This window comes from Stegostoma tigrinum, chromosome 15 (assembly GCF_030684315.1).
Source record: "Stegostoma tigrinum isolate sSteTig4 chromosome 15, sSteTig4.hap1, whole genome shotgun sequence".
In the NCBI taxonomy this organism is placed as follows: domain Eukaryota; kingdom Metazoa; phylum Chordata; class Chondrichthyes; order Orectolobiformes; family Stegostomatidae; genus Stegostoma; species Stegostoma tigrinum.
Window position 1 is genome coordinate 871,289 of NC_081368.1, and position 24,248 is coordinate 895,536.

At 42.9% G+C, this 24,248-nt stretch overlaps 1 protein-coding gene across 1 annotated transcript in view; it reads left to right on the plus strand.

The window, feature by feature from the left end:
• The window catches only part of slc9a6a (solute carrier family 9 member A6a), a 92,726-nt gene that overhangs the window by 51,998 nt on the left and 16,480 nt on the right, over window positions 1-24,248 (plus strand). Inside the window, 3 exon segments of the mRNA XM_059651307.1 lie at window positions 17,535-17,623; window positions 19,952-20,065; window positions 22,755-22,866. Of these exon segments, the coding sequence (XP_059507290.1) occupies window positions 17,535-17,623; window positions 19,952-20,065; window positions 22,755-22,866 (315 nt within the window).

Here is a 24,248-nt window from a genome sequence, read left to right on the forward strand (position 1 = left end):
TCTGTGCTTTATTTCCCCAATACAGGCAACTGGAAACTCTGTCTTTTTTTGTGATGAGAACGTTAGTGTTCTGCAAAGCAGTCTGTGCTTTATTTCCCCAATACAGGCAACTGGAAACTCTGTCTTTTTTTGTGATGAGAACGTTAGTGTTCTGCAAAGCAGTCTGTGCTTTATTTCCCCAATACAGGCAACTGGAAACTCTGTCTTTTTTTGTGATGAGAACGTTAGTGTTCTGCAAAGCAGTCTGTGCTTTATTTCCCCAATACAGGCAACTGGAAACTCTGTCTTTTTTTGTGATGAGAACGTTAGTGTTCTGCAAAGCAGTCTGTGCTTTATTTCCCCAATACAGGCAACTGGAAACTCTGTCTTTTTTTGTGATGAGAACGTTAGTGTTCTGCAAAGCAGTCTGTGCTTTATTTCCCCAATACAGGCAACTGGAAACTCTGTCTTTTTTTGTGATGAGAACGTTAGTGTTCTGCAAAGCAGTCTGTGCTTTATTTCCCCAATACAGGCAACTGGAAACTCTGTCTTTTTTTGTGATGAGAACGTTAGTGTTCTGCAAAGCAGTCTGTGCTTTATTTCCCCAATACAGGCAACTGGAAACTCTGTCTTTTTTTGTGATGAGAACGTTAGTGTTCTGCAAAGCAGTCTGTGCTTTATTTCCCCAATACAGGCAACTGGAAACTCTGTCTTTTTTTGTGATGAGAACGTTAGTGTTCTGCAAAGCAGTCTGTGCTTTATTTCCCCAATACAGGCAACTGGAAACTCTGTCTTTTTTTGTGATGAGAACGTTAGTGTTCTGCAAAGCAGTCTGTGCTTTATTTCCCCAATACAGGCAACTGGAAACTCTGTCTTTTTTTGTGATGAGAACGTTAGTGTTCTGCAAAGCAGTCTGTGCTTTATTTCCCCAATACAGGCAACTGGAAACTCTGTCTTTTTTTGTGATGAGAACGTTAGTGTTCTGCAAAGCAGTCTGTGCTTTATTTCCCCAATACAGGCAACTGGAAACTCTGTCTTTTTTTGTGATGAGAACGTTAGTGTTCTGCAAAGCAGTCTGTGCTTTATTTCCCCAATACAGGCAACTGGAAACTCTGTCTTTTTTTGTGATGAGAACGTTAGTGTTCTGCAAAGCAGTCTGTGCTTTATTTCCCCAATACAGGCAACTGGAAACTCTGTCTTTTTTTGTGATGAGAACGTTAGTGTTCTGCAAAGCAGTCTGTGCTTTATTTCCCCAATACAGGCAACTGGAAACTCTGTCTTTTTTTGTGATGAGAACGTTAGTGTTCTGCAAAGCAGTCTGTGCTTTATTTCCCCAATACAGGCAACTGGAAACTCTGTCTTTTTTTGTGATGAGAACGTTAGTGTTCTGCAAAGCAGTCTGTGCTTTATTTCCCCAATACAGGCAACTGGAAACTCTGTCTTTTTTTGTGATGAGAACGTTAGTGTTCTGCAAAGCAGTCTGTGCTTTATTTCCCCAATACAGGCAACTGGAAACTCTGTCTTTTTTTGTGATGAGAACGTTAGTGTTCTGCAAAGCAGTCTGTGCTTTATTTCCCCAATACAGGCAACTGGAAACTCTGTCTTTTTTTGTGATGAGAACGTTAGTGTTCTGCAAAGCAGTCTGTGCTTTATTTCCCCAATACAGGCAACTGGAAACTCTGTCTTTTTTTGTGATGAGAACGTTAGTGTTCTGCAAAGCAGTCTGTGCTTTATTTCCCCAATACAGGCAACTGGAAACTCTGTCTTTTTTTGTGATGAGAACGTTAGTGTTCTGCAAAGCAGTCTGTGCTTTATTTCCCCAATACAGGCAACTGGAAACTCTGTCTTTTTTTGTGATGAGAACGTTAGTGTTCTGCAAAGCAGTCTGTGCTTTATTTCCCCAATACAGGCAACTGGAAACTCTGTCTTTTTTTGTGATGAGAACGTTAGTGTTCTGCAAAGCAGTCTGTGCTTTATTTCCCCAATACAGGCAACTGGAAACTCTGTCTTTTTTTGTGATGAGAACGTTAGTGTTCTGCAAAGCAGTCTGTGCTTTATTTCCCCAATACAGGCAACTGGAAACTCTGTCTTTTTTTGTGATGAGAACGTTAGTGTTCTGCAAAGCAGTCTGTGCTTTATTTCCCCAATACAGGCAACTGGAAACTCTGTCTTTTTTTGTGATGAGAACGTTAGTGTTCTGCAAAGCAGTCTGTGCTTTATTTCCCCAATACAGGCAACTGGAAACTCTGTCTTTTTTTGTGATGAGAACGTTAGTGTTCTGCAAAGCAGTCTGTGCTTTATTTCCCCAATACAGGCAACTGGAAACTCTGTCTTTTTTTGTGATGAGAACGTTAGTGTTCTGCAAAGCAGTCTGTGCTTTATTTCCCCAATACAGGCAACTGGAAACTCTGTCTTTTTTTGTGATGAGAACGTTAGTGTTCTGCAAAGCAGTCTGTGCTTTATTTCCCCAATACAGGCAACTGGAAACTCTGTCTTTTTTTGTGATGAGAACGTTAGTGTTCTGCAAAGCAGTCTGTGCTTTATTTCCCCAATACAGGCAACTGGAAACTCTGTCTTTTTTTGTGATGAGAACGTTAGTGTTCTGCAAAGCAGTCTGTGCTTTATTTCCCCAATACAGGCAACTGGAAACTCTGTCTTTTTTTGTGATGAGAACGTTAGTGTTCTGCAAAGCAGTCTGTGCTTTATTTCCCCAATACAGGCAACTGGAAACTCTGTCTTTTTTTGTGATGAGAACGTTAGTGTTCTGCAAAGCAGTCTGTGCTTTATTTCCCCAATACAGGCAACTGGAAACTCTGTCTTTTTTTGTGATGAGAACGTTAGTGTTCTGCAAAGCAGTCTGTGCTTTATTTCCCCAATACAGGCAACTGGAAACTCTGTCTTTTTTTGTGATGAGAACGTTAGTGTTCTGCAAAGCAGTCTGTGCTTTATTTCCCCAATACAGGCAACTGGAAACTCTGTCTTTTTTTGTGATGAGAACGTTAGTGTTCTGCAAAGCAGTCTGTGCTTTATTTCCCCAATACAGGCAACTGGAAACTCTGTCTTTTTTTGTGATGAGAACGTTAGTGTTCTGCAAAGCAGTCTGTGCTTTATTTCCCCAATACAGGCAACTGGAAACTCTGTCTTTTTTTGTGATGAGAACGTTAGTGTTCTGCAAAGCAGTCTGTGCTTTATTTCCCCAATACAGGCAACTGGAAACTCTGTCTTTTTTTGTGATGAGAACGTTAGTGTTCTGCAAAGCAGTCTGTGCTTTATTTCCCCAATACAGGCAACTGGAAACTCTGTCTTTTTTTGTGATGAGAACGTTAGTGTTCTGCAAAGCAGTCTGTGCTTTATTTCCCCAATACAGGCAACTGGAAACTCTGTCTTTTTTTGTGATGAGAACGTTAGTGTTCTGCAAAGCAGTCTGTGCTTTATTTCCCCAATACAGGCAACTGGAAACTCTGTCTTTTTTTGTGATGAGAACGTTAGTGTTCTGCAAAGCAGTCTGTGCTTTATTTCCCCAATACAGGCAACTGGAAACTCTGTCTTTTTTTGTGATGAGAACGTTAGTGTTCTGCAAAGCAGTCTGTGCTTTATTTCCCCAATACAGGCAACTGGAAACTCTGTCTTTTTTTGTGATGAGAACGTTAGTGTTCTGCAAAGCAGTCTGTGCTTTATTTCCCCAATACAGGCAACTGGAAACTCTGTCTTTTTTTGTGATGAGAACGTTAGTGTTCTGCAAAGCAGTCTGTGCTTTATTTCCCCAATACAGGCAACTGGAAACTCTGTCTTTTTTTGTGATGAGAACGTTAGTGTTCTGCAAAGCAGTCTGTGCTTTATTTCCCCAATACAGGCAACTGGAAACTCTGTCTTTTTTTGTGATGAGAACGTTAGTGTTCTGCAAAGCAGTCTGTGCTTTATTTCCCCAATACAGGCAACTGGAAACTCTGTCTTTTTTTGTGATGAGAACGTTAGTGTTCTGCAAAGCAGTCTGTGCTTTATTTCCCCAATACAGGCAACTGGAAACTCTGTCTTTTTTTGTGATGAGAACGTTAGTGTTCTGCAAAGCAGTCTGTGCTTTATTTCCCCAATACAGGCAACTGGAAACTCTGTCTTTTTTTGTATGAGAACGTTAGTGTTCTGCAAAGCAGTCTGTGCTTTATTTCCCCAATACAGGCAACTGGAAACTCTGTCTTTTTTTGTGATGAGAACGTTAGTGTTCTGCAAAGCAGTCTGTGCTTTATTTCCCCAATACAGGCAACTGGAAACTCTGTCTTTTTTTGTGATGAGAACGTTAGTGTTCTGCAAAGCAGTCTGTGCTTTATTTCCCCAATACAGGCAACTGGAAACTCTGTCTTTTTTTGTGATGAGAACGTTAGTGTTCTGCAAAGCAGTCTGTGCTTTATTTCCCCAATACAGGCAACTGGAAACTCTGTCTTTTTTTGTGATGAGAACGTTAGTGTTCTGCAAAGCAGTCTGTGCTTTATTTCCCCAATACAGGCAACTGGAAACTCTGTCTTTTTTTGTGATGAGAACGTTAGTGTTCTGCAAAGCAGTCTGTGCTTTATTTCCCCAATACAGGCAACTGGAAACTCTGTCTTTTTTTGTGATGAGAACGTTAGTGTTCTGCAAAGCAGTCTGTGCTTTATTTCCCCAATACAGGCAACTGGAAACTCTGTCTTTTTTTGTGATGAGAACGTTAGTGTTCTGCAAAGCAGTCTGTGCTTTATTTCCCCAATACAGGCAACTGGAAACTCTGTCTTTTTTTGTGATGAGAACGTTAGTGTTCTGCAAAGCAGTCTGTGCTTTATTTCCCCAATACAGGCAACTGGAAACTCTGTCTTTTTTTGTGATGAGAACGTTAGTGTTCTGCAAAGCAGTCTGTGCTTTATTTCCCCAATACAGGCAAGCTGGAAACTCTGTCTTTTTTTGTGATGAGAACGTTAGTGTTCTGCAAAGCAGTCTGTGCTTTATTTCCCCAATACAGGCAACTGGAAACTCTGTCTTTTTTTGTGATGAGAACGTTAGTGTTCTGCAAAGCAGTCTGTGCTTTATTTCCCCAATACAGGCAACTGGAAACTCTGTCTTTTTTTGTGATGAGAACGTTAGTGTTCTGCAAAGCAGTCTGTGCTTTATTTCCCCAATACAGGCAACTGGAAACTCTGTCTTTTTTTGTGATGAGAACGTTAGTGTTCTGCAAAGCAGTCTGTGCTTTATTTCCCCAATACAGGCAACTGGAAACTCTGTCTTTTTTTGTGATGAGAACGTTAGTGTTCTGCAAAGCAGTCTGTGCTTTATTTCCCCAATACAGGCAACTGGAAACTCTGTCTTTTTTTGTGATGAGAACGTTAGTGTTCTGCAAAGCAGTCTGTGCTTTATTTCCCCAATACAGGCAACTGGAAACTCTGTCTTTTTTTGTGATGAGAACGTTAGTGTTCTGCAAAGCAGTCTGTGCTTTATTTCCCCAATACAGGCAACTGGAAACTCTGTCTTTTTTTGTGATGAGAACGTTAGTGTTCTGCAAAGCAGTCTGTGCTTTATTTCCCCAATACAGGCAACTGGAAACTCTGTCTTTTTTTGTGATGAGAACGTTAGTGTTCTGCAAAGCAGTCTGTGCTTTATTTCCCCAATACAGGCAACTGGAAACTCTGTCTTTTTTTGTGATGAGAACGTTAGTGTTCTGCAAAGCAGTCTGTGCTTTATTTCCCCAATACAGGCAACTGGAAACTCTGTCTTTTTTTGTGATGAGAACGTTAGTGTTCTGCAAAGCAGTCTGTGCTTTATTTCCCCAATACAGGCAACTGGAAACTCTGTCTTTTTTTGTGATGAGAACGTTAGTGTTCTGCAAAGCAGTCTGTGCTTTATTTCCCCAATACAGGCAACTGGAAACTCTGTCTTTTTTTGTGATGAGAACGTTAGTGTTCTGCAAAGCAGTCTGTGCTTTATTTCCCCAATACAGGCAACTGGAAACTCTGTCTTTTTTTGTGATGAGAACGTTAGTGTTCTGCAAAGCAGTCTGTGCTTTATTTCCCCAATACAGGCAACTGGAAACTCTGTCTTTTTTTGTGATGAGAACGTTAGTGTTCTGCAAAGCAGTCTGTGCTTTATTTCCCCAATACAGGCAACTGGAAACTCTGTCTTTTTTTGTGATGAGAACGTTAGTGTTCTGCAAAGCAGTCTGTGCTTTATTTCCCCAATACAGGCAACTGGAAACTCTGTCTTTTTTTGTGATGAGAACGTTAGTGTTCTGCAAAGCAGTCTGTGCTTTATTTCCCCAATACAGGCAACTGGAAACTCTGTCTTTTTTTGTGATGAGAACGTTAGTGTTCTGCAAAGCAGTCTGTGCTTTATTTCCCCAATACAGGCAACTGGAAACTCTGTCTTTTTTTGTGATGAGAACGTTAGTGTTCTGCAAAGCAGTCTGTGCTTTATTTCCCCAATACAGGCAACTGGAAACTCTGTCTTTTTTTGTGATGAGAACGTTAGTGTTCTGCAAAGCAGTCTGTGCTTTATTTCCCCAATACAGGCAACTGGAAACTCTGTCTTTTTTTGTGATGAGAACGTTAGTGTTCTGCAAAGCAGTCTGTGCTTTATTTCCCCAATACAGGCAACTGGAAACTCTGTCTTTTTTTGTGATGAGAACGTTAGTGTTCTGCAAAGCAGTCTGTGCTTTATTTCCCCAATACAGGCAACTGGAAACTCTGTCTTTTTTTGTGATGAGAACGTTAGTGTTCTGCAAAGCAGTCTGTGCTTTATTTCCCCAATACAGGCAACTGGAAACTCTGTCTTTTTTTGTGATGAGAACGTTAGTGTTCTGCAAAGCAGTCTGTGCTTTATTTCCCCAATACAGGCAACTGGAAACTCTGTCTTTTTTTGTGATGAGAACGTTAGTGTTCTGCAAAGCAGTCTGTGCTTTATTTCCCCAATACAGGCAACTGGAAACTCTGTCTTTTTTTGTGATGAGAACGTTAGTGTTCTGCAAAGCAGTCTGTGCTTTATTTCCCCAATACAGGCAACTGGAAACTCTGTCTTTTTTTGTGATGAGAACGTTAGTGTTCTGCAAAGCAGTCTGTGCTTTATTTCCCCAATACAGGCAACTGGAAACTCTGTCTTTTTTTGTGATGAGAACGTTAGTGTTCTGCAAAGCAGTCTGTGCTTTATTTCCCCAATACAGGCAACTGGAAACTCTGTCTTTTTTTGTGATGAGAACGTTAGTGTTCTGCAAAGCAGTCTGTGCTTTATTTCCCCAATACAGGCAACTGGAAACTCTGTCTTTTTTTGTGATGAGAACGTTAGTGTTCTGCAAAGCAGTCTGTGCTTTATTTCCCCAATACAGGCAACTGGAAACTCTGTCTTTTTTTGTGATGAGAACGTTAGTGTTCTGCAAAGCAGTCTGTGCTTTATTTCCCCAATACAGGCAACTGGAAACTCTGTCTTTTTTTGTGATGAGAACGTTAGTGTTCTGCAAAGCAGTCTGTGCTTTATTTCCCCAATACAGGCAACTGGAAACTCTGTCTTTTTTTGTGATGAGAACGTTAGTGTTCTGCAAAGCAGTCTGTGCTTTATTTCCCCAATACAGGCAACTGGAAACTCTGTCTTTTTTTGTGATGAGAACGTTAGTGTTCTGCAAAGCAGTCTGTGCTTTATTTCCCCAATACAGGCAACTGGAAACTCTGTCTTTTTTTGTGATGAGAACGTTAGTGTTCTGCAAAGCAGTCTGTGCTTTATTTCCCCAATACAGGCAACTGGAAACTCTGTCTTTTTTTGTGATGAGAACGTTAGTGTTCTGCAAAGCAGTCTGTGCTTTATTTCCCCAATACAGGCAACTGGAAACTCTGTCTTTTTTTGTGATGAGAACGTTAGTGTTCTGCAAAGCAGTCTGTGCTTTATTTCCCCAATACAGGCAACTGGAAACTCTGTCTTTTTTTGTGATGAGAACGTTAGTGTTCTGCAAAGCAGTCTGTGCTTTATTTCCCCAATACAGGCAACTGGAAACTCTGTCTTTTTTTGTGATGAGAACGTTAGTGTTCTGCAAAGCAGTCTGTGCTTTATTTCCCCAATACAGGCAACTGGAAACTCTGTCTTTTTTTGTGATGAGAACGTTAGTGTTCTGCAAAGCAGTCTGTGCTTTATTTCCCCAATACAGGCAACTGGAAACTCTGTCTTTTTTTGTGATGAGAACGTTAGTGTTCTGCAAAGCAGTCTGTGCTTTATTTCCCCAATACAGGCAACTGGAAACTCTGTCTTTTTTTGTGATGAGAACGTTAGTGTTCTGCAAAGCAGTCTGTGCTTTATTTCCCCAATACAGGCAACTGGAAACTCTGTCTTTTTTTGTGATGAGAACGTTAGTGTTCTGCAAAGCAGTCTGTGCTTTATTTCCCCAATACAGGCAACTGGAAACTCTGTCTTTTTTTGTGATGAGAACGTTAGTGTTCTGCAAAGCAGTCTGTGCTTTATTTCCCCAATACAGGCAACTGGAAACTCTGTCTTTTTTTGTGATGAGAACGTTAGTGTTCTGCAAAGCAGTCTGTGCTTTATTTCCCCAATACAGGCAACTGGAAACTCTGTCTTTTTTTGTGATGAGAACGTTAGTGTTCTGCAAAGCAGTCTGTGCTTTATTTCCCCAATACAGGCAACTGGAAACTCTGTCTTTTTTTGTGATGAGAACGTTAGTGTTCTGCAAAGCAGTCTGTGCTTTATTTCCCCAATACAGGCAACTGGAAACTCTGTCTTTTTTTGTGATGAGAACGTTAGTGTTCTGCAAAGCAGTCTGTGCTTTATTTCCCCAATACAGGCAACTGGAAACTCTGTCTTTTTTTGTGATGAGAACGTTAGTGTTCTGCAAAGCAGTCTGTGCTTTATTTCCCCAATACAGGCAACTGGAAACTCTGTCTTTTTTTGTGATGAGAACGTTAGTGTTCTGCAAAGCAGTCTGTGCTTTATTTCCCCAATACAGGCAACTGGAAACTCTGTCTTTTTTTGTGATGAGAACGTTAGTGTTCTGCAAAGCAGTCTGTGCTTTATTTCCCCAATACAGGCAACTGGAAACTCTGTCTTTTTTTGTGATGAGAACGTTAGTGTTCTGCAAAGCAGTCTGTGCTTTATTTCCCCAATACAGGCAACTGGAAACTCTGTCTTTTTTTGTGATGAGAACGTTAGTGTTCTGCAAAGCAGTCTGTGCTTTATTTCCCCAATACAGGCAACTGGAAACTCTGTCTTTTTTTGTGATGAGAACGTTAGTGTTCTGCAAAGCAGTCTGTGCTTTATTTCCCCAATACAGGCAACTGGAAACTCTGTCTTTTTTTGTGATGAGAACGTTAGTGTTCTGCAAAGCAGTCTGTGCTTTATTTCCCCAATACAGGCAACTGGAAACTCTGTCTTTTTTTGTGATGAGAACGTTAGTGTTCTGCAAAGCAGTCTGTGCTTTATTTCCCCAATACAGGCAACTGGAAACTCTGTCTTTTTTTGTGATGAGAACGTTAGTGTTCTGCAAAGCAGTCTGTGCTTTATTTCCCCAATACAGGCAACTGGAAACTCTGTCTTTTTTTGTGATGAGAACGTTAGTGTTCTGCAAAGCAGTCTGTGCTTTATTTCCCCAATACAGGCAACTGGAAACTCTGTCTTTTTTTGTGATGAGAACGTTAGTGTTCTGCAAAGCAGTCTGTGCTTTATTTCCCCAATACAGGCAACTGGAAACTCTGTCTTTTTTTGTGATGAGAACGTTAGTGTTCTGCAAAGCAGTCTGTGCTTTATTTCCCCAATACAGGCAACTGGAAACTCTGTCTTTTTTTGTGATGAGAACGTTAGTGTTCTGCAAAGCAGTCTGTGCTTTATTTCCCCAATACAGGCAACTGGAAACTCTGTCTTTTTTTGTGATGAGAACGTTAGTGTTCTGCAAAGCAGTCTGTGCTTTATTTCCCCAATACAGGCAACTGGAAACTCTGTCTTTTTTTGTGATGAGAACGTTAGTGTTCTGCAAAGCAGTCTGTGCTTTATTTCCCCAATACAGGCAACTGGAAACTCTGTCTTTTTTTGTGATGAGAACGTTAGTGTTCTGCAAAGCAGTCTGTGCTTTATTTCCCCAATACAGGCAACTGGAAACTCTGTCTTTTTTTGTGATGAGAACGTTAGTGTTCTGCAAAGCAGTCTGTGCTTTATTTCCCCAATACAGGCAACTGGAAACTCTGTCTTTTTTTGTGATGAGAACGTTAGTGTTCTGCAAAGCAGTCTGTGCTTTATTTCCCCAATACAGGCAACTGGAAACTCTGTCTTTTTTTGTGATGAGAACGTTAGTGTTCTGCAAAGCAGTCTGTGCTTTATTTCCCCAATACAGGCAACTGGAAACTCTGTCTTTTTTTGTGATGAGAACGTTAGTGTTCTGCAAAGCAGTCTGTGCTTTATTTCCCCAATACAGGCAACTGGAAACTCTGTCTTTTTTTGTGATGAGAACGTTAGTGTTCTGCAAAGCAGTCTGTGCTTTATTTCCCCAATACAGGCAACTGGAAACTCTGTCTTTTTTTGTGATGAGAACGTTAGTGTTCTGCAAAGCAGTCTGTGCTTTATTTCCCCAATACAGGCAACTGGAAACTCTGTCTTTTTTTGTGATGAGAACGTTAGTGTTCTGCAAAGCAGTCTGTGCTTTATTTCCCCAATACAGGCAACTGGAAACTCTGTCTTTTTTTGTGATGAGAACGTTAGTGTTCTGCAAAGCAGTCTGTGCTTTATTTCCCCAATACAGGCAACTGGAAACTCTGTCTTTTTTTGTGATGAGAACGTTAGTGTTCTGCAAAGCAGTCTGTGCTTTATTTCCCCAATACAGGCAACTGGAAACTCTGTCTTTTTTTGTGATGAGAACGTTAGTGTTCTGCAAAGCAGTCTGTGCTTTATTTCCCCAATACAGGCAACTGGAAACTCTGTCTTTTTTTGTGATGAGAACGTTAGTGTTCTGCAAAGCAGTCTGTGCTTTATTTCCCCAATACAGGCAACTGGAAACTCTGTCTTTTTTTGTGATGAGAACGTTAGTGTTCTGCAAAGCAGTCTGTGCTTTATTTCCCCAATACAGGCAACTGGAAACTCTGTCTTTTTTTGTGATGAGAACGTTAGTGTTCTGCAAAGCAGTCTGTGCTTTATTTCCCCAATACAGGCAACTGGAAACTCTGTCTTTTTTTGTGATGAGAACGTTAGTGTTCTGCAAAGCAGTCTGTGCTTTATTTCCCCAATACAGGCAACTGGAAACTCTGTCTTTTTTTGTGATGAGAACGTTAGTGTTCTGCAAAGCAGTCTGTGCTTTATTTCCCCAATACAGGCAACTGGAAACTCTGTCTTTTTTTGTGATGAGAACGTTAGTGTTCTGCAAAGCAGTCTGTGCTTTATTTCCCCAATACAGGCAACTGGAAACTCTGTCTTTTTTTGTGATGAGAACGTTAGTGTTCTGCAAAGCAGTCTGTGCTTTATTTCCCCAATACAGGCAACTGGAAACTCTGTCTTTTTTTGTGATGAGAACGTTAGTGTTCTGCAAAGCAGTCTGTGCTTTATTTCCCCAATACAGGCAACTGGAAACTCTGTCTTTTTTTGTGATGAGAACGTTAGTGTTCTGCAAAGCAGTCTGTGCTTTATTTCCCCAATACAGGCAACTGGAAACTCTGTCTTTTTTTGTGATGAGAACGTTAGTGTTCTGCAAAGCAGTCTGTGCTTTATTTCCCCAATACAGGCAACTGGAAACTCTGTCTTTTTTTGTGATGAGAACGTTAGTGTTCTGCAAAGCAGTCTGTGCTTTATTTCCCCAATACAGGCAACTGGAAACTCTGTCTTTTTTTGTGATGAGAACGTTAGTGTTCTGCAAAGCAGTCTGTGCTTTATTTCCCCAATACAGGCAACTGGAAACTCTGTCTTTTTTTGTGATGAGAACGTTAGTGTTCTGCAAAGCAGTCTGTGCTTTATTTCCCCAATACAGGCAACTGGAAACTCTGTCTTTTTTTGTGATGAGAACGTTAGTGTTCTGCAAAGCAGTCTGTGCTTTATTTCCCCAATACAGGCAACTGGAAACTCTGTCTTTTTTTGTGATGAGAACGTTAGTGTTCTGCAAAGCAGTCTGTGCTTTATTTCCCCAATACAGGCAACTGGAAACTCTGTCTTTTTTTGTGATGAGAACGTTAGTGTTCTGCAAAGCAGTCTGTGCTTTATTTCCCCAATACAGGCAACTGGAAACTCTGTCTTTTTTTGTGATGAGAACGTTAGTGTTCTGCAAAGCAGTCTGTGCTTTATTTCCCCAATACAGGCAACTGGAAACTCTGTCTTTTTTTGTGATGAGAACGTTAGTGTTCTGCAAAGCAGTCTGTGCTTTATTTCCCCAATACAGGCAACTGGAAACTCTGTCTTTTTTTGTGATGAGAACGTTAGTGTTCTGCAAAGCAGTCTGTGCTTTATTTCCCCAATACAGGCAACTGGAAACTCTGTCTTTTTTTGTGATGAGAACGTTAGTGTTCTGCAAAGCAGTCTGTGCTTTATTTCCCCAATACAGGCAACTGGAAACTCTGTCTTTTTTTGTGATGAGAACGTTAGTGTTCTGCAAAGCAGTCTGTGCTTTATTTCCCCAATACAGGCAACTGGAAACTCTGTCTTTTTTTGTGATGAGAACGTTAGTGTTCTGCAAAGCAGTCTGTGCTTTATTTCCCCAATACAGGCAACTGGAAACTCTGTCTTTTTTTGTGATGAGAACGTTAGTGTTCTGCAAAGCAGTCTGTGCTTTATTTCCCCAATACAGGCAACTGGAAACTCTGTCTTTTTTTGTGATGAGAACGTTAGTGTTCTGCAAAGCAGTCTGTGCTTTATTTCCCCAATACAGGCAACTGGAAACTCTGTCTTTTTTTGTGATGAGAACGTTAGTGTTCTGCAAAGCAGTCTGTGCTTTATTTCCCCAATACAGGCAACTGGAAACTCTGTCTTTTTTTGTGATGAGAACGTTAGTGTTCTGCAAAGCAGTCTGTGCTTTATTTCCCCAATACAGGCAACTGGAAACTCTGTCTTTTTTTGTGATGAGAACGTTAGTGTTCTGCAAAGCAGTCTGTGCTTTATTTCCCCAATACAGGCAACTGGAAACTCTGTCTTTTTTTGTGATGAGAACGTTAGTGTTCTGCAAAGCAGTCTGTGCTTTATTTCCCCAATACAGGCAACTGGAAACTCTGTCTTTTTTTGTGATGAGAACGTTAGTGTTCTGCAAAGCAGTCTGTGCTTTATTTCCCCAATACAGGCAACTGGAAACTCTGTCTTTTTTTGTGATGAGAACGTTAGTGTTCTGCAAAGCAGTCTGTGCTTTATTTCCCCAATACAGGCAACTGGAAACTCTGTCTTTTTTTGTGATGAGAACGTTAGTGTTCTGCAAAGCAGTCTGTGCTTTATTTCCCCAATACAGGCAACTGGAAACTCTGTCTTTTTTTGTGATGAGAACGTTAGTGTTCTGCAAAGCAGTCTGTGCTTTATTTCCCCAATACAGGCAACTGGAAACTCTGTCTTTTTTTGTGATGAGAACGTTAGTGTTCTGCAAAGCAGTCTGTGCTTTATTTCCCCAATACAGGCAACTGGAAACTCTGTCTTTTTTTGTGATGAGAACGTTAGTGTTCTGCAAAGCAGTCTGTGCTTTATTTCCCCAATACAGGCAACTGGAAACTCTGTCTTTTTTTGTGATGAGAACGTTAGTGTTCTGCAAAGCAGTCTGTGCTTTATTTCCCCAATACAGGCAACTGGAAACTCTGTCTTTTTTTGTGATGAGAACGTTAGTGTTCTGCAAAGCAGTCTGTGCTTTATTTCCCCAATACAGGCAACTGGAAACTCTGTCTTTTTTTGTGATGAGAACGTTAGTGTTCTGCAAAGCAGTCTGTGCTTTATTTCCCCAATACAGGCAACTGGAAACTCTGTCTTTTTTTGTGATGAGAACGTTAGTGTTCTGCAAAGCAGTCTGTGCTTTATTTCCCCAATACAGGCAACTGGAAACTCTGTCTTTTTTTGTGATGAGAACGTTAGTGTTCTGCAAAGCAGTCTGTGCTTTATTTCCCCAATACAGGCAACTGGAAACTCTGTCTTTTTTTGTGATGAGAACGTTAGTGTTCTGCAAAGCAGTCTGTGCTTTATTTCCCCAATACAGGCAACTGGAAACTCTGTCTTTTTTTGTGATGAGAACGTTAGTGTTCTGCAAAGCAGTCTGTGCTTTATTTCCCCAATACAGGCCGGCTGGAAACTCTGTCTTTTTTTGTGATGAGAACGTTAGTGTTCTGCAAAGCAGTCTGTGCTTTATTTCCCCAATACAGGCAACTGGAAACTCTGTCTTTTTTTGTGATGAGAACGTTAGTGTTCTGCAAAGCAGTCTGTGCTTTATTTCCCCAATACAGGCAACTGGAAACTCTGTCTTTTTTTGTGATGAGAACATTAGTGTTCTGCAAAGCAGTCTGTGCTTTATTTCCCCAATACAGGCCGGCTGGTAAGGGTAGAATTGTTGTTATCTGGCATACTGACCTCTACATTGCAGAGGTTAATGCCAGCTCTCAGATACCTCCTCCTAGCTTCCTCTGGACCTTGAGCCCACCACAGAACATGAGGCTACCATGTCCATAATGGTCATTGGTGATCCCCCCCCACCCAGCCCCCACGTCTAAGCTCCTAGTCTCTCAACTAGGCACAACTCACTTCTATCTCCTTCCTAAAATCCACAAACATGATTGCCCAGGCAGACCCACAGAACTCATCTCTTCCTCCCTCAACTCCATTTTCTCTCCCTTTGTCCAGTCCCTTCCTACTTACATCCACTATTTACCTCGCACTTTTCATCAGTTTCAGAATTTCCAGTATGCAGGTTCTGGCTGCTTCCTCTTTACCTGCTCCCCACTAGGAGGGTCTTAGGGCTTTCCACTTATTCCTGGACCAAAGACCTGAACCGTCCCCACCCACCACCACCCTCCTCCGCTTGGCCAAGCTCATCCTCGCTCTCAACAACTTCTATTCTAACTCCTCTCATTTCCTTCAGGGCAGGGGGTGACCATGGGTACGAGTATAGAACATAGAAAAGTACAGCACAGTACAGGCCATTCAGCCCACGATGTTGTGCCGTGGAATAATCCTAATCCAAAAATAAAATAACCTAACCTACATTCCCCTCAATTCACTGCTGTCCATGTGCATGTCCAGCAGTCACTTAAATGTCACTAATGACTCCGCTTCCACGACTACCACTGGTAAACTATTCCATGCGCTCACAACTCTCTGGGTGAAGAACCTCCCTCTGACGTCTCCTCTATACCTTCCTCCTAACACCTTAAAACTATGACCCCTCGTGGCAGTCAATCCTGCCCTGGGGAAAAGTCTCTGGCTATCGACTCTATCCATGCCTCCCATTACCTTATACACCTCGATCAGGTCACCTCTCTTCCTCCTTCTCTCCAGAGAGAAAAGTCCGAGCTCAGTCAACCTCTCCTTATAAGACAAGCCCTCCAGTCCAGGTAGCATCCTGGTAAACCTCCTTTGCACCCTCTCCAAAGCCTCCACATCTTTCCTATAATAGGGCGACCAGAACTGGACACAATATTCCAAGTGTGGTCTCACCAGGGTTTTGTAGAGCTGCAGCATAACCTCACGGCTCTTAAACTCGATCCACCTGTTAATGAAAGCCAAAACACCATATGCTTTCTTAACAACCTTATCCACTTGGGTGGCAACTTTGAGGGAGCTATGCACTTGAATACCAAGATCCCGCTGTTCCTCCACACTGCCGAGAATCCTGCCTTTAATCCTATATTCAGCATTTAAATTCGACCTTCCAAAATGCATCACTTCGCATTTATCCAGGTTGAACTCCATTTGCCATTTCTCAGCCCAGCTCTGCATTCTGTCAATGCCTTGCTGAAGCCTGCAATAGCCCTCGATACTATCAACGGCACCTCCAACCTTTGTGTCATCAGCAAACATACTAATCCACCCCTCAACCTCCTCTTCCAAGTCATTTATAAAAACTCCAAAGAGCAGAGGCCCAAGAACAGAGCCCTGTGGGACACCACTCTGCACTGACCTCCAGGCAGAATACTTACCATCTACAACCACTCTCTGCCTCCTGTCAGCCAACCAATTCTGAATCCAGACAGCCAAATCACCCTGTATCCCACACCTCCTGACTTTATGAATGAGCCTGCTGTGGGGAACCTTATCAAATGCCCTTGTATGATGAGAAATGTTGTGAATTTAGGACCATAAGACATAGGAGCAGAAATTAAGCCATTCAGCCCATTGTGTCTCCTCCACCATTCAGTCATGACTGATGTTTCTCAGCCCCATTCTGTACTTTCCCCCCATAATCCTTAATCCCCTTGACATTCAAGAATCTAACTACCTCTATCTTAAATGTACTCAATGACCTGACCCCCCACAGCCTTCTGTAGCAGTGAGTTCCATAGACTCACCACTCTCAGGCTGAAGAAGTTTCTCCTTCTCTCCATTCTAAAAGGTCTTCCCTTTACTCTAAGGCTGTGCCCTCGGGTCCTGTTCTCTCCTCCCAATGGAAACATCTTCCCAATGTCCACTCTATCCAGGCCATTCAGTATTCCCTAAGTTTCAATTAGATCCCCCCACCCTTCTAAACTCCATCAAGCATAGACCCAGAGTCCTCAAACATTTCTTATATGTTAAGCTTTTCATTCCTGGGACCATTGTCCTAAGCCTCCTCTGAATCTGCTCCAGGGTCAGTATATCCGACCTGCGATATGGGGCCCAGAACTGCACACAATACTCCAAATGAGGCCTGACCAGAGTCTTATAAAGCCTCAGTAGTACATCCCTGATTTTGCATTGAAGTCCTCTCAAAATAAATGCCAACATTGCATTTGCTTTCCTGACTACAGACTCAATCTGTAAGCTTACCTTGAGAGAATCCTGGACTAGAACTCCCAATCTCTTTGCACTTTAGACTTCTGAATTTTCTCCCCATTTAGAAAATAGTCCATGCTTTTATTCTTCGTACCAAAGTACATGAAGTCGCACTTTCCCACGTTGTACTCCATCTGCCATTTCTCTGTCCACTCTCCTAACCTGTCCAAATCCTTTTGCAGCACCCCCCACCTGTAATACCACCTGTCCGTCCACCTATCACTGTATCGCCTGCAAACTTAGCCAGAATGCCCACAGTTCTTTCATCTGGATCATTACTGTATAAAGTGAAAAGTTATGGTCCTAACACTGACCCTTGTGAAACCCTGTTTGTCACCAGCTGCCATCCTGAGAAAGACCCCTTTATGCCTACTCTCTGCTTTCTGCCAGACAGCCAGTTTTCTAATCATGCTTGCACCTTGCCTCTAACACAGTGGCCCTTATCTTACTCAGTAGCCTCCTGTGTTTCACCTTGTCAAAGGCCTCTGGAAATCCAGGTGGATAACATCCATTGGCTGTCCTTGGTCTAACCTGCTTGTTACTTCCTCAGAAGGTTTGTGCTTTAATGTTTGGACATAGATTTTAAATGTTTAATTCAGGAAGGAAAAATGAAAGAATCTTTTCTGAGTGAATTGCTTTGTTGACTGTAGGCGTGGTGGCTGTCCTGTTCTGTGGGATCACTCAAGCTCACTACACTTACAACAACCTCTCACCAGAATCGAAGCTCCGCACTAAACAGGTACAGTACTGCTGTTTGTGGTGTGTTTGTTGGAGAGTGAGGGCTGAAGTCACTCCGCAAATTGCCTCATCCAATGAGCCATCACTTCCCTCTGAGAAGTCATAGAATCCCTACAGTGTAGGAAGAGGCCATTCAGCCCATATAGTTTGCACCATCCCACCCCCTACCCTGTAACCCTGCATTTTCCCATGGCTAACCCACCTAGCCTGCACATTCCTGGACTCTATGGGTAATTTAACATGGCCAATGCACCCTAACCTGTACATCTTTGGACTGTGGGAGGAAACCCACGCAGACACGGGGAGAACGTCCCAGAGGGTGGAATTGAACCCGGGTCCTTGGTGCTGTGGGGTGGCAGTGCTGACCACTGTACCATTTCCTGACTCTGTTCTCTGTTTGACTGTTCCCTGTCTCTTCCTGCAGCTTCTCAATGTGTGATCACTGTCTCTCAGTCACTTCAGCTTTCCACCATCAGCTCCTCTGCCAATTCACAGTGTCAGAATGGCGCCCCACATTCTAAACCCGCCCGATGCCCCGGAATTGAATTGAATTAAATCATTTCTTGCCACATATATTCAGTATAAAATACTGCGAAAAGCCATGCATGGTGTCATTCACATTAACTTAAAATAAAAAATAAAGAAAGGTGTTCCACATACCCCTTTTCTTCCAGTCCAAACATACCTTTCTTTACTCAGAGAGTGGTAAGGGTGTGGAATGCCCTGCCTGCCAATGTAGTTAACTCAGCCGCATTAGGGCATTTAAACAGTCCTTGGATAAGCATATGGATGATGATGGGATAGTGTAGGGGGAGGGGCTTAGATTAGATCATAGGTCGGCGCAAATTCGAGGGCCGAAGGGCCTGTTCTGCGCTGTATTGTTCTATGTTGTATGTAACTTAGAGAGAGTCCAACTTTTCCTTCTCTGGTGCTACTGTCCTGCTCCAGGCTGCACCGGCCCACTCCATGTGAAAATGAGAGTCCGGCTCCAGGCTGTACCAGCCCATGCCATGCCACTGCCAGGGGCCCACTCCATGTGAAAACAAGAGTATGGCTCCAGGCTTCAGAGGCCCACGCCATGCCACTGCCAGGGGCCCACTCCATGTGAAAACGAGAGTCCGGTTCCAGGCTGTACCAGCCCATGCCATGCCACTGCCAGGGGCCCACTCCATGTGAAAACGAGAGTCTGGCTCCAGGCTTCAGAGGCTGGCTGATTCTGTAGCTGCACCTACCTCTGAACTCGCTGCCACTGCTCTGGAGCCCCCATCCCACTGCAGAAGAGGCGGGCGGTGGGAGATGGACGCTGGAGAGGGATGAGGGTTTGGCAGAGATGGTGGGGGCAGTTGACGTGTGGGGTGGGGGAGTCTGGGGAGTGGGGAGGCATTTATACTCCACCTCTTTATAGCAGAGAAGGCTGAGCGGGGGTTGTCATGTGTGATGATTATGAGGGATACGGACACAGTCAGTAGAGAGCAGCTGTTGCCTTTGGTTGAAGGATCAGTCATGAGACAGCAGGGTAAGGGGTCGGAGATTCAGAGGGAGTGGGAAAAACCTTCACTCAGTAGGAAGGCAGTGGAGACCAGAAACTTTACAGCCTGTAAAAATATTTGGATGAGCGCTTGAAATCCCATAATACTTAAGGGTATGGGACAAATGCAGGAAATTTGGATTAACGCACCTTTAGTCGTAGTTATGTCTGCGTAGACTCAATGGGCCACAGGTCCTTTTCTGACCTCTTTGACTTTATTTCTCCTCCAGCACTTCATAGCATGAAGGACCCTTGTCTCCAACCTCTCCCCTCACTTGAGGCACAGTGACCCTCAGGTTAAACCACCACCAGCCATCTCTCTCTCTCTGTAATGGGTGAGCAGTCTTGTTGTCCTCTGGGACTATCATGAATTTACTTTGTTCTAACCACCTGCCCAAACTCTTACAAATAAAAGCCCTGGTCAGACTCTTGATCCCTCAAATATATCTGTGTAAGTTCCCCTCACATATACTCTCAGCACCTTTCTGCTGCCTTCTAGAAAGTTCCATCCCACTCGGTCATGCGATCACCTCACTCCCTGTTTGTGATGTGTTGGAAACTGTTTTGATTGAGACCAGGCACACTGGAGATGAAGTTATAGATTAAACGTCAAAGACAAATTCCGCATACTTCGGTATTCCTGCCTTTTTCTGGAGCTGCCGGGGACACTGACAGGAACTGGATGTAATGCTCAGTCCCATGGTTGAGATGATTCTTTCACAGAAACTCTGTATTTGACATGTGATTACATTAATCTCTTACAAATGAAATTTCAAAATAATGCTATTTTATGTTTTTCAGTTGTTTGAACTCCTCAATTTCTTAGCAGAAAATTTCATCTTTTCCTACATGGGGTTGGCACTGTTTACCTTCGAAAACCATGTCTTCAATCCCATCTTCATCATTACAGCCTTTGTATCCTTTCCTGATCTTTCAGTATCTTACAGCTAACCATGGATCCTGGTTGCAATGTTGAATTGATAAGAAACGAGTAAGAAACTTGTGACAAACAGTTTAGACAGTGATATTTTCTGAAGAAGGGTCTAGGCCTGAAACGTCATCTTTCATAGAATAGAATCCATAGAATCCCTACAGTGTGGAAACAGGCCCTTCGGCCCAACAAGTCCACACTGAAACTCAGAGCATCCCACCCAGACCCATCCCCCTATAACCCACCTCATCTACACATCCCTGAACACTACAGGCAATTTACCATGGCCAATCTACCTAACCTGCACATCTTTGGACTGTGGGAGGAAACCGGAGCACCCGGAGAGAACTTGCGCAGACGCGAGGAGAATGTGCAGACTCCACACAGACAGTTGCCCGAGGCTGGAATCAAACCGGGGTCCCTGGCGCTGTGAGGCTGCAGTGCTAACCACTGAGCCACCGTGCCGCCCACTTCCTGCTCCTCTGATGCTGCTTGGCCTGCTGTGTTCATCCACACCTTGTTATCTCCAGAGAGATATTGATAGGTTGTATAAGTGGGCACAAAGTTGGTAAATGGAATATAAAATGGGAAAATATGAAGTTCAATTTGGAAGGGAGAATAAAAGAACAGTATTATTTGAACAGTGAAAATCTGCAGAAAGCTGCAAGATAAAGGGACTTGGGGAGACTTGTGAACGAATCACAGCGAGCCAGCACACAGGTACAACGGATAATCAGGAAGGCTAATGGAATGTTGGCCTTTATTTCAAAGGCGTTGGAGTAAAGAGTAGAGAAATCTTGATGTAACTTTACAAGGGGAGACCACAACTGGAGTACTGAGAGCAGGTTTGGTCACCTTATTTAAAAGATACCATTTCTTTGGAGGCAGTTCAGAGAAGGCTCAGTAGGATGATGCCCGGTATGGATGGATTGTCTTATGAGTAAAAGCTAAACATTTAGGACTGTATTCAGTGGAGTTTAGAAGAGTGAGAGGTGATCTCTTTGAGACATATAGGATTCTTAATGGGCTTGGCAGAGTAAATACTGAGAGGAAGTTTCCCCTCATGGGAGATTCTCGGACCAGAGGAGACCGTCTCAGAATAAGGGGTATCAATTTGGAAGTGAGATGAGAAGGGTTAGGGTTAGGGTTAGAGGTTCATTGAGTCTTTGGAACTCTTTCACAGACAGCTGTGGGGGCAGAGGCTTTGTGGAGATTTAAGGCTGAGATGGATAGATTCTTGATCAGTCAGGGAATCAAGAGTTACGGGAGAAAGGGCAGGAAAGTGGATGTAACGAATGTCAGATCAGCTGTGATCTTATTGAATGATGGACCAAGCTAGGGGGGCTGAATGGCATATTCCCATTCCTATTTGTTATGGTTATATGAATGTACATGCTACACTATGACCAACAAAGAAAATCTAACTATTCTCCCCATCCTTGATGTTCAATGGTGTTACCATCACTGAATCCCCCACTATCAACGTCCTGGGGGTTACCATTCACCAGAAACTCAACTGGACTCACCACATAAACACAGCGGCTACAAGAGCAGGTCAGAGGCTAAGAACACTGCAGGGAGTAACTCACCTCCTGACTCCTCAAAGCCTGTCCCACCATCTACAAGGCACAAGTCAGGAGTGTGATGGAATACTCCCCACTTGCCTGGATGGGAGCAGCCCCAACAACACTCAAGAAGCTTGACCCCATCCAAGACAAAGGAGCCCACTTGATTGGCACCACATCCACAAACATTCACTCCCTCCACCACCAACGATCAGTAGCAGCAGTGTGTACTATCTGCAAGATACACCTCAGTCAGCCCCTTCCAAACCCATGACCACTTCCATCTAGAAGGACAAGGGCAACAGATTCATTGGAACATCACGCCCGCAGTGGAACAAGTTCCTTTCCAAGTTACTCACTATCCTGACTTGGAAATATATCGCCGTTCCTTCACTGTCACTGAGTGAAAATGCTGAAAAATAGGAACAGGAGTAATCCATTCGGCCCTTCGAGCCTGCTTCGCCATTAGTATGATCATGGCTGATCATCCAACACAGTCCCCTGTTCCTGCTTTCTCCCCCATACCCTTGGATCCCTTTAGCCCTATGAACTATCTTCAAGAACTCCTTCTTGAAACTCCCTCCAAATAGCATTGTGGGTCTGACTGCAGCTGTTCATGAAGGCTGCTCACTACCACCTTCTCAAGGGCAATTAGGGATGGGCAATAAATGCTGGCCAGGCAAAAACACCCGCATCCCCAGAGTGAGCTAATAAAATTTTGAAGTGCCTACTTTATTAGCAGCGTTATGAATGGTAAAATATTATTCATAAAGATTTTGATCTGTGATCATCTGATCTTAGCTGAACTCTGAAAATACAAGTAAGGAACTGTGTGAGATAAACTGTTTGACACGTAGTTTTGTTTTTCTGAATTATAAGATGAATTAAGTTTTAATGAAAATCTAATTGCTATATTTCCTGTTATTCAGATTGAATTTTAATTGGGGTCATTTCCACAGCGAAGAGAGCAGTGAGAAACTGAACATGAATCTGTAAATGTGACTTTTATTAAATATTGGAACTCAATGTTAATTAATTGTTTCAGATGTAAAGATTTTTGTTACTGCACGGTAATTCCAGCTGTAATTTCCTTGATTCCAATCACTAGCTTGCTGTATTCCTCGGCAGAGCTGCTAACATTTACCCACTGTCCTTTTTCCTGAACCTGGGCCGAAGGAACAAGATTGGGCCTAATCTGCAGCACATGATGATGTTTGCTGGTACGTCTGTTACTGTGGTAGTGTGATCATTAAACATATTGAGATAGAATGCACTGAATTCTTGCATGTCTCTGTGCTTCAGTGGGTGCACATCTGATAGAATCACATCATACGGATTGTGATTGTGTAATTAGATTATGACCAGTTTACTTAATAATCTGTAATGGAAATGCATGTAGAAGTAGCGATTGTGAGAAGATTTCTTAAAAGGACCTACTTTCTATCTGTATGACATGTGCTATTTATAATGCCTCATCCTACACTTCAGCTGAAATCTACCCAGCCTTCTTGCATCACTGGGGGACATATCTTTTTAAAAGCTTTTTGAAATCTTTTCACCCTGGAGGATGCAGTTGGATCTGCTTCCCACTCTGTGTCTCAGTTATACGTAGGTTTGATAAGTACCTGTGTACCAGAATGATAACAGTTCCAAGCTTGCTGCAGTGGGTTCTGACAGTGAACGAAATCTGTCTCATTACTCCTAAATCTCTGCTGAGGTCAGACTGGAGGCCAGTTTCAACCCATTCACAGTCACCCAGTGCCTCAAACGTTGATCCAATTCTCTCCCACTCTCCTTCCCACACTATCAGTGTAACTGTTGACCAATCATGCTACTGTTTCTATTCTTGATGTGTCAAGGTTGATGATACAGTCGAGGGTTTTCAGTCAGTAATGTGGAGAATTTAACCCAATGCTGAGCTACTTTAGGACAGAATCCCATAAACTGTTTCATATTTGTCCACTCATCCCCCTGTGTACACTGATGAACACTGGCTCCTGTTCCAGGAAGATTTGCATGTTAAAATTCTCATCTGTCTCTGGTCATTCCCCCTCCCTGTCTCTGGAATGCCCTGTAGTCCCACTCCTTCCAGTTTCATGAGCGTGTTTGTGGCTGAGGGTCGACCTGATAGAAGTGTATAAAGTTACAAAAGGCATTGGTAGGTTGGATAGGGTCTGTATAAATAGGGACGTAGGGTTAAGAGGAGGATCGTCTAAAGCAAATGTGTAAGGAAAGTGTTTTACCAGCAGGGGAGTAAGTGCCCAGAATGTGCTGCTGGGGGAGGTGACAGAAGCAGATTTGACAGCAATGTTTAAGAGGAATTTAGATGGACACACAAACAGGCAGGGAATAGGTAGATACAAACCATGTACAGGCTGATTAGATTCATTTAGAATCATCATCACAGAAGGGCCTATTTCTGTGCTGTGCTGTTCTGTGTTCTATCTATCACTGTAGAGGACTGTGGTGATAGGGCTGGAGAGTGGGACCAGCTGGGCAGACACAAGTGGTGGAATGGCCTCCTCCTGCTCTGTAAAATTGTACCATTCTATAATTCAGGCCTTTTGAACATTTCCAATTTCTGTTGCTCCACCATTAATAG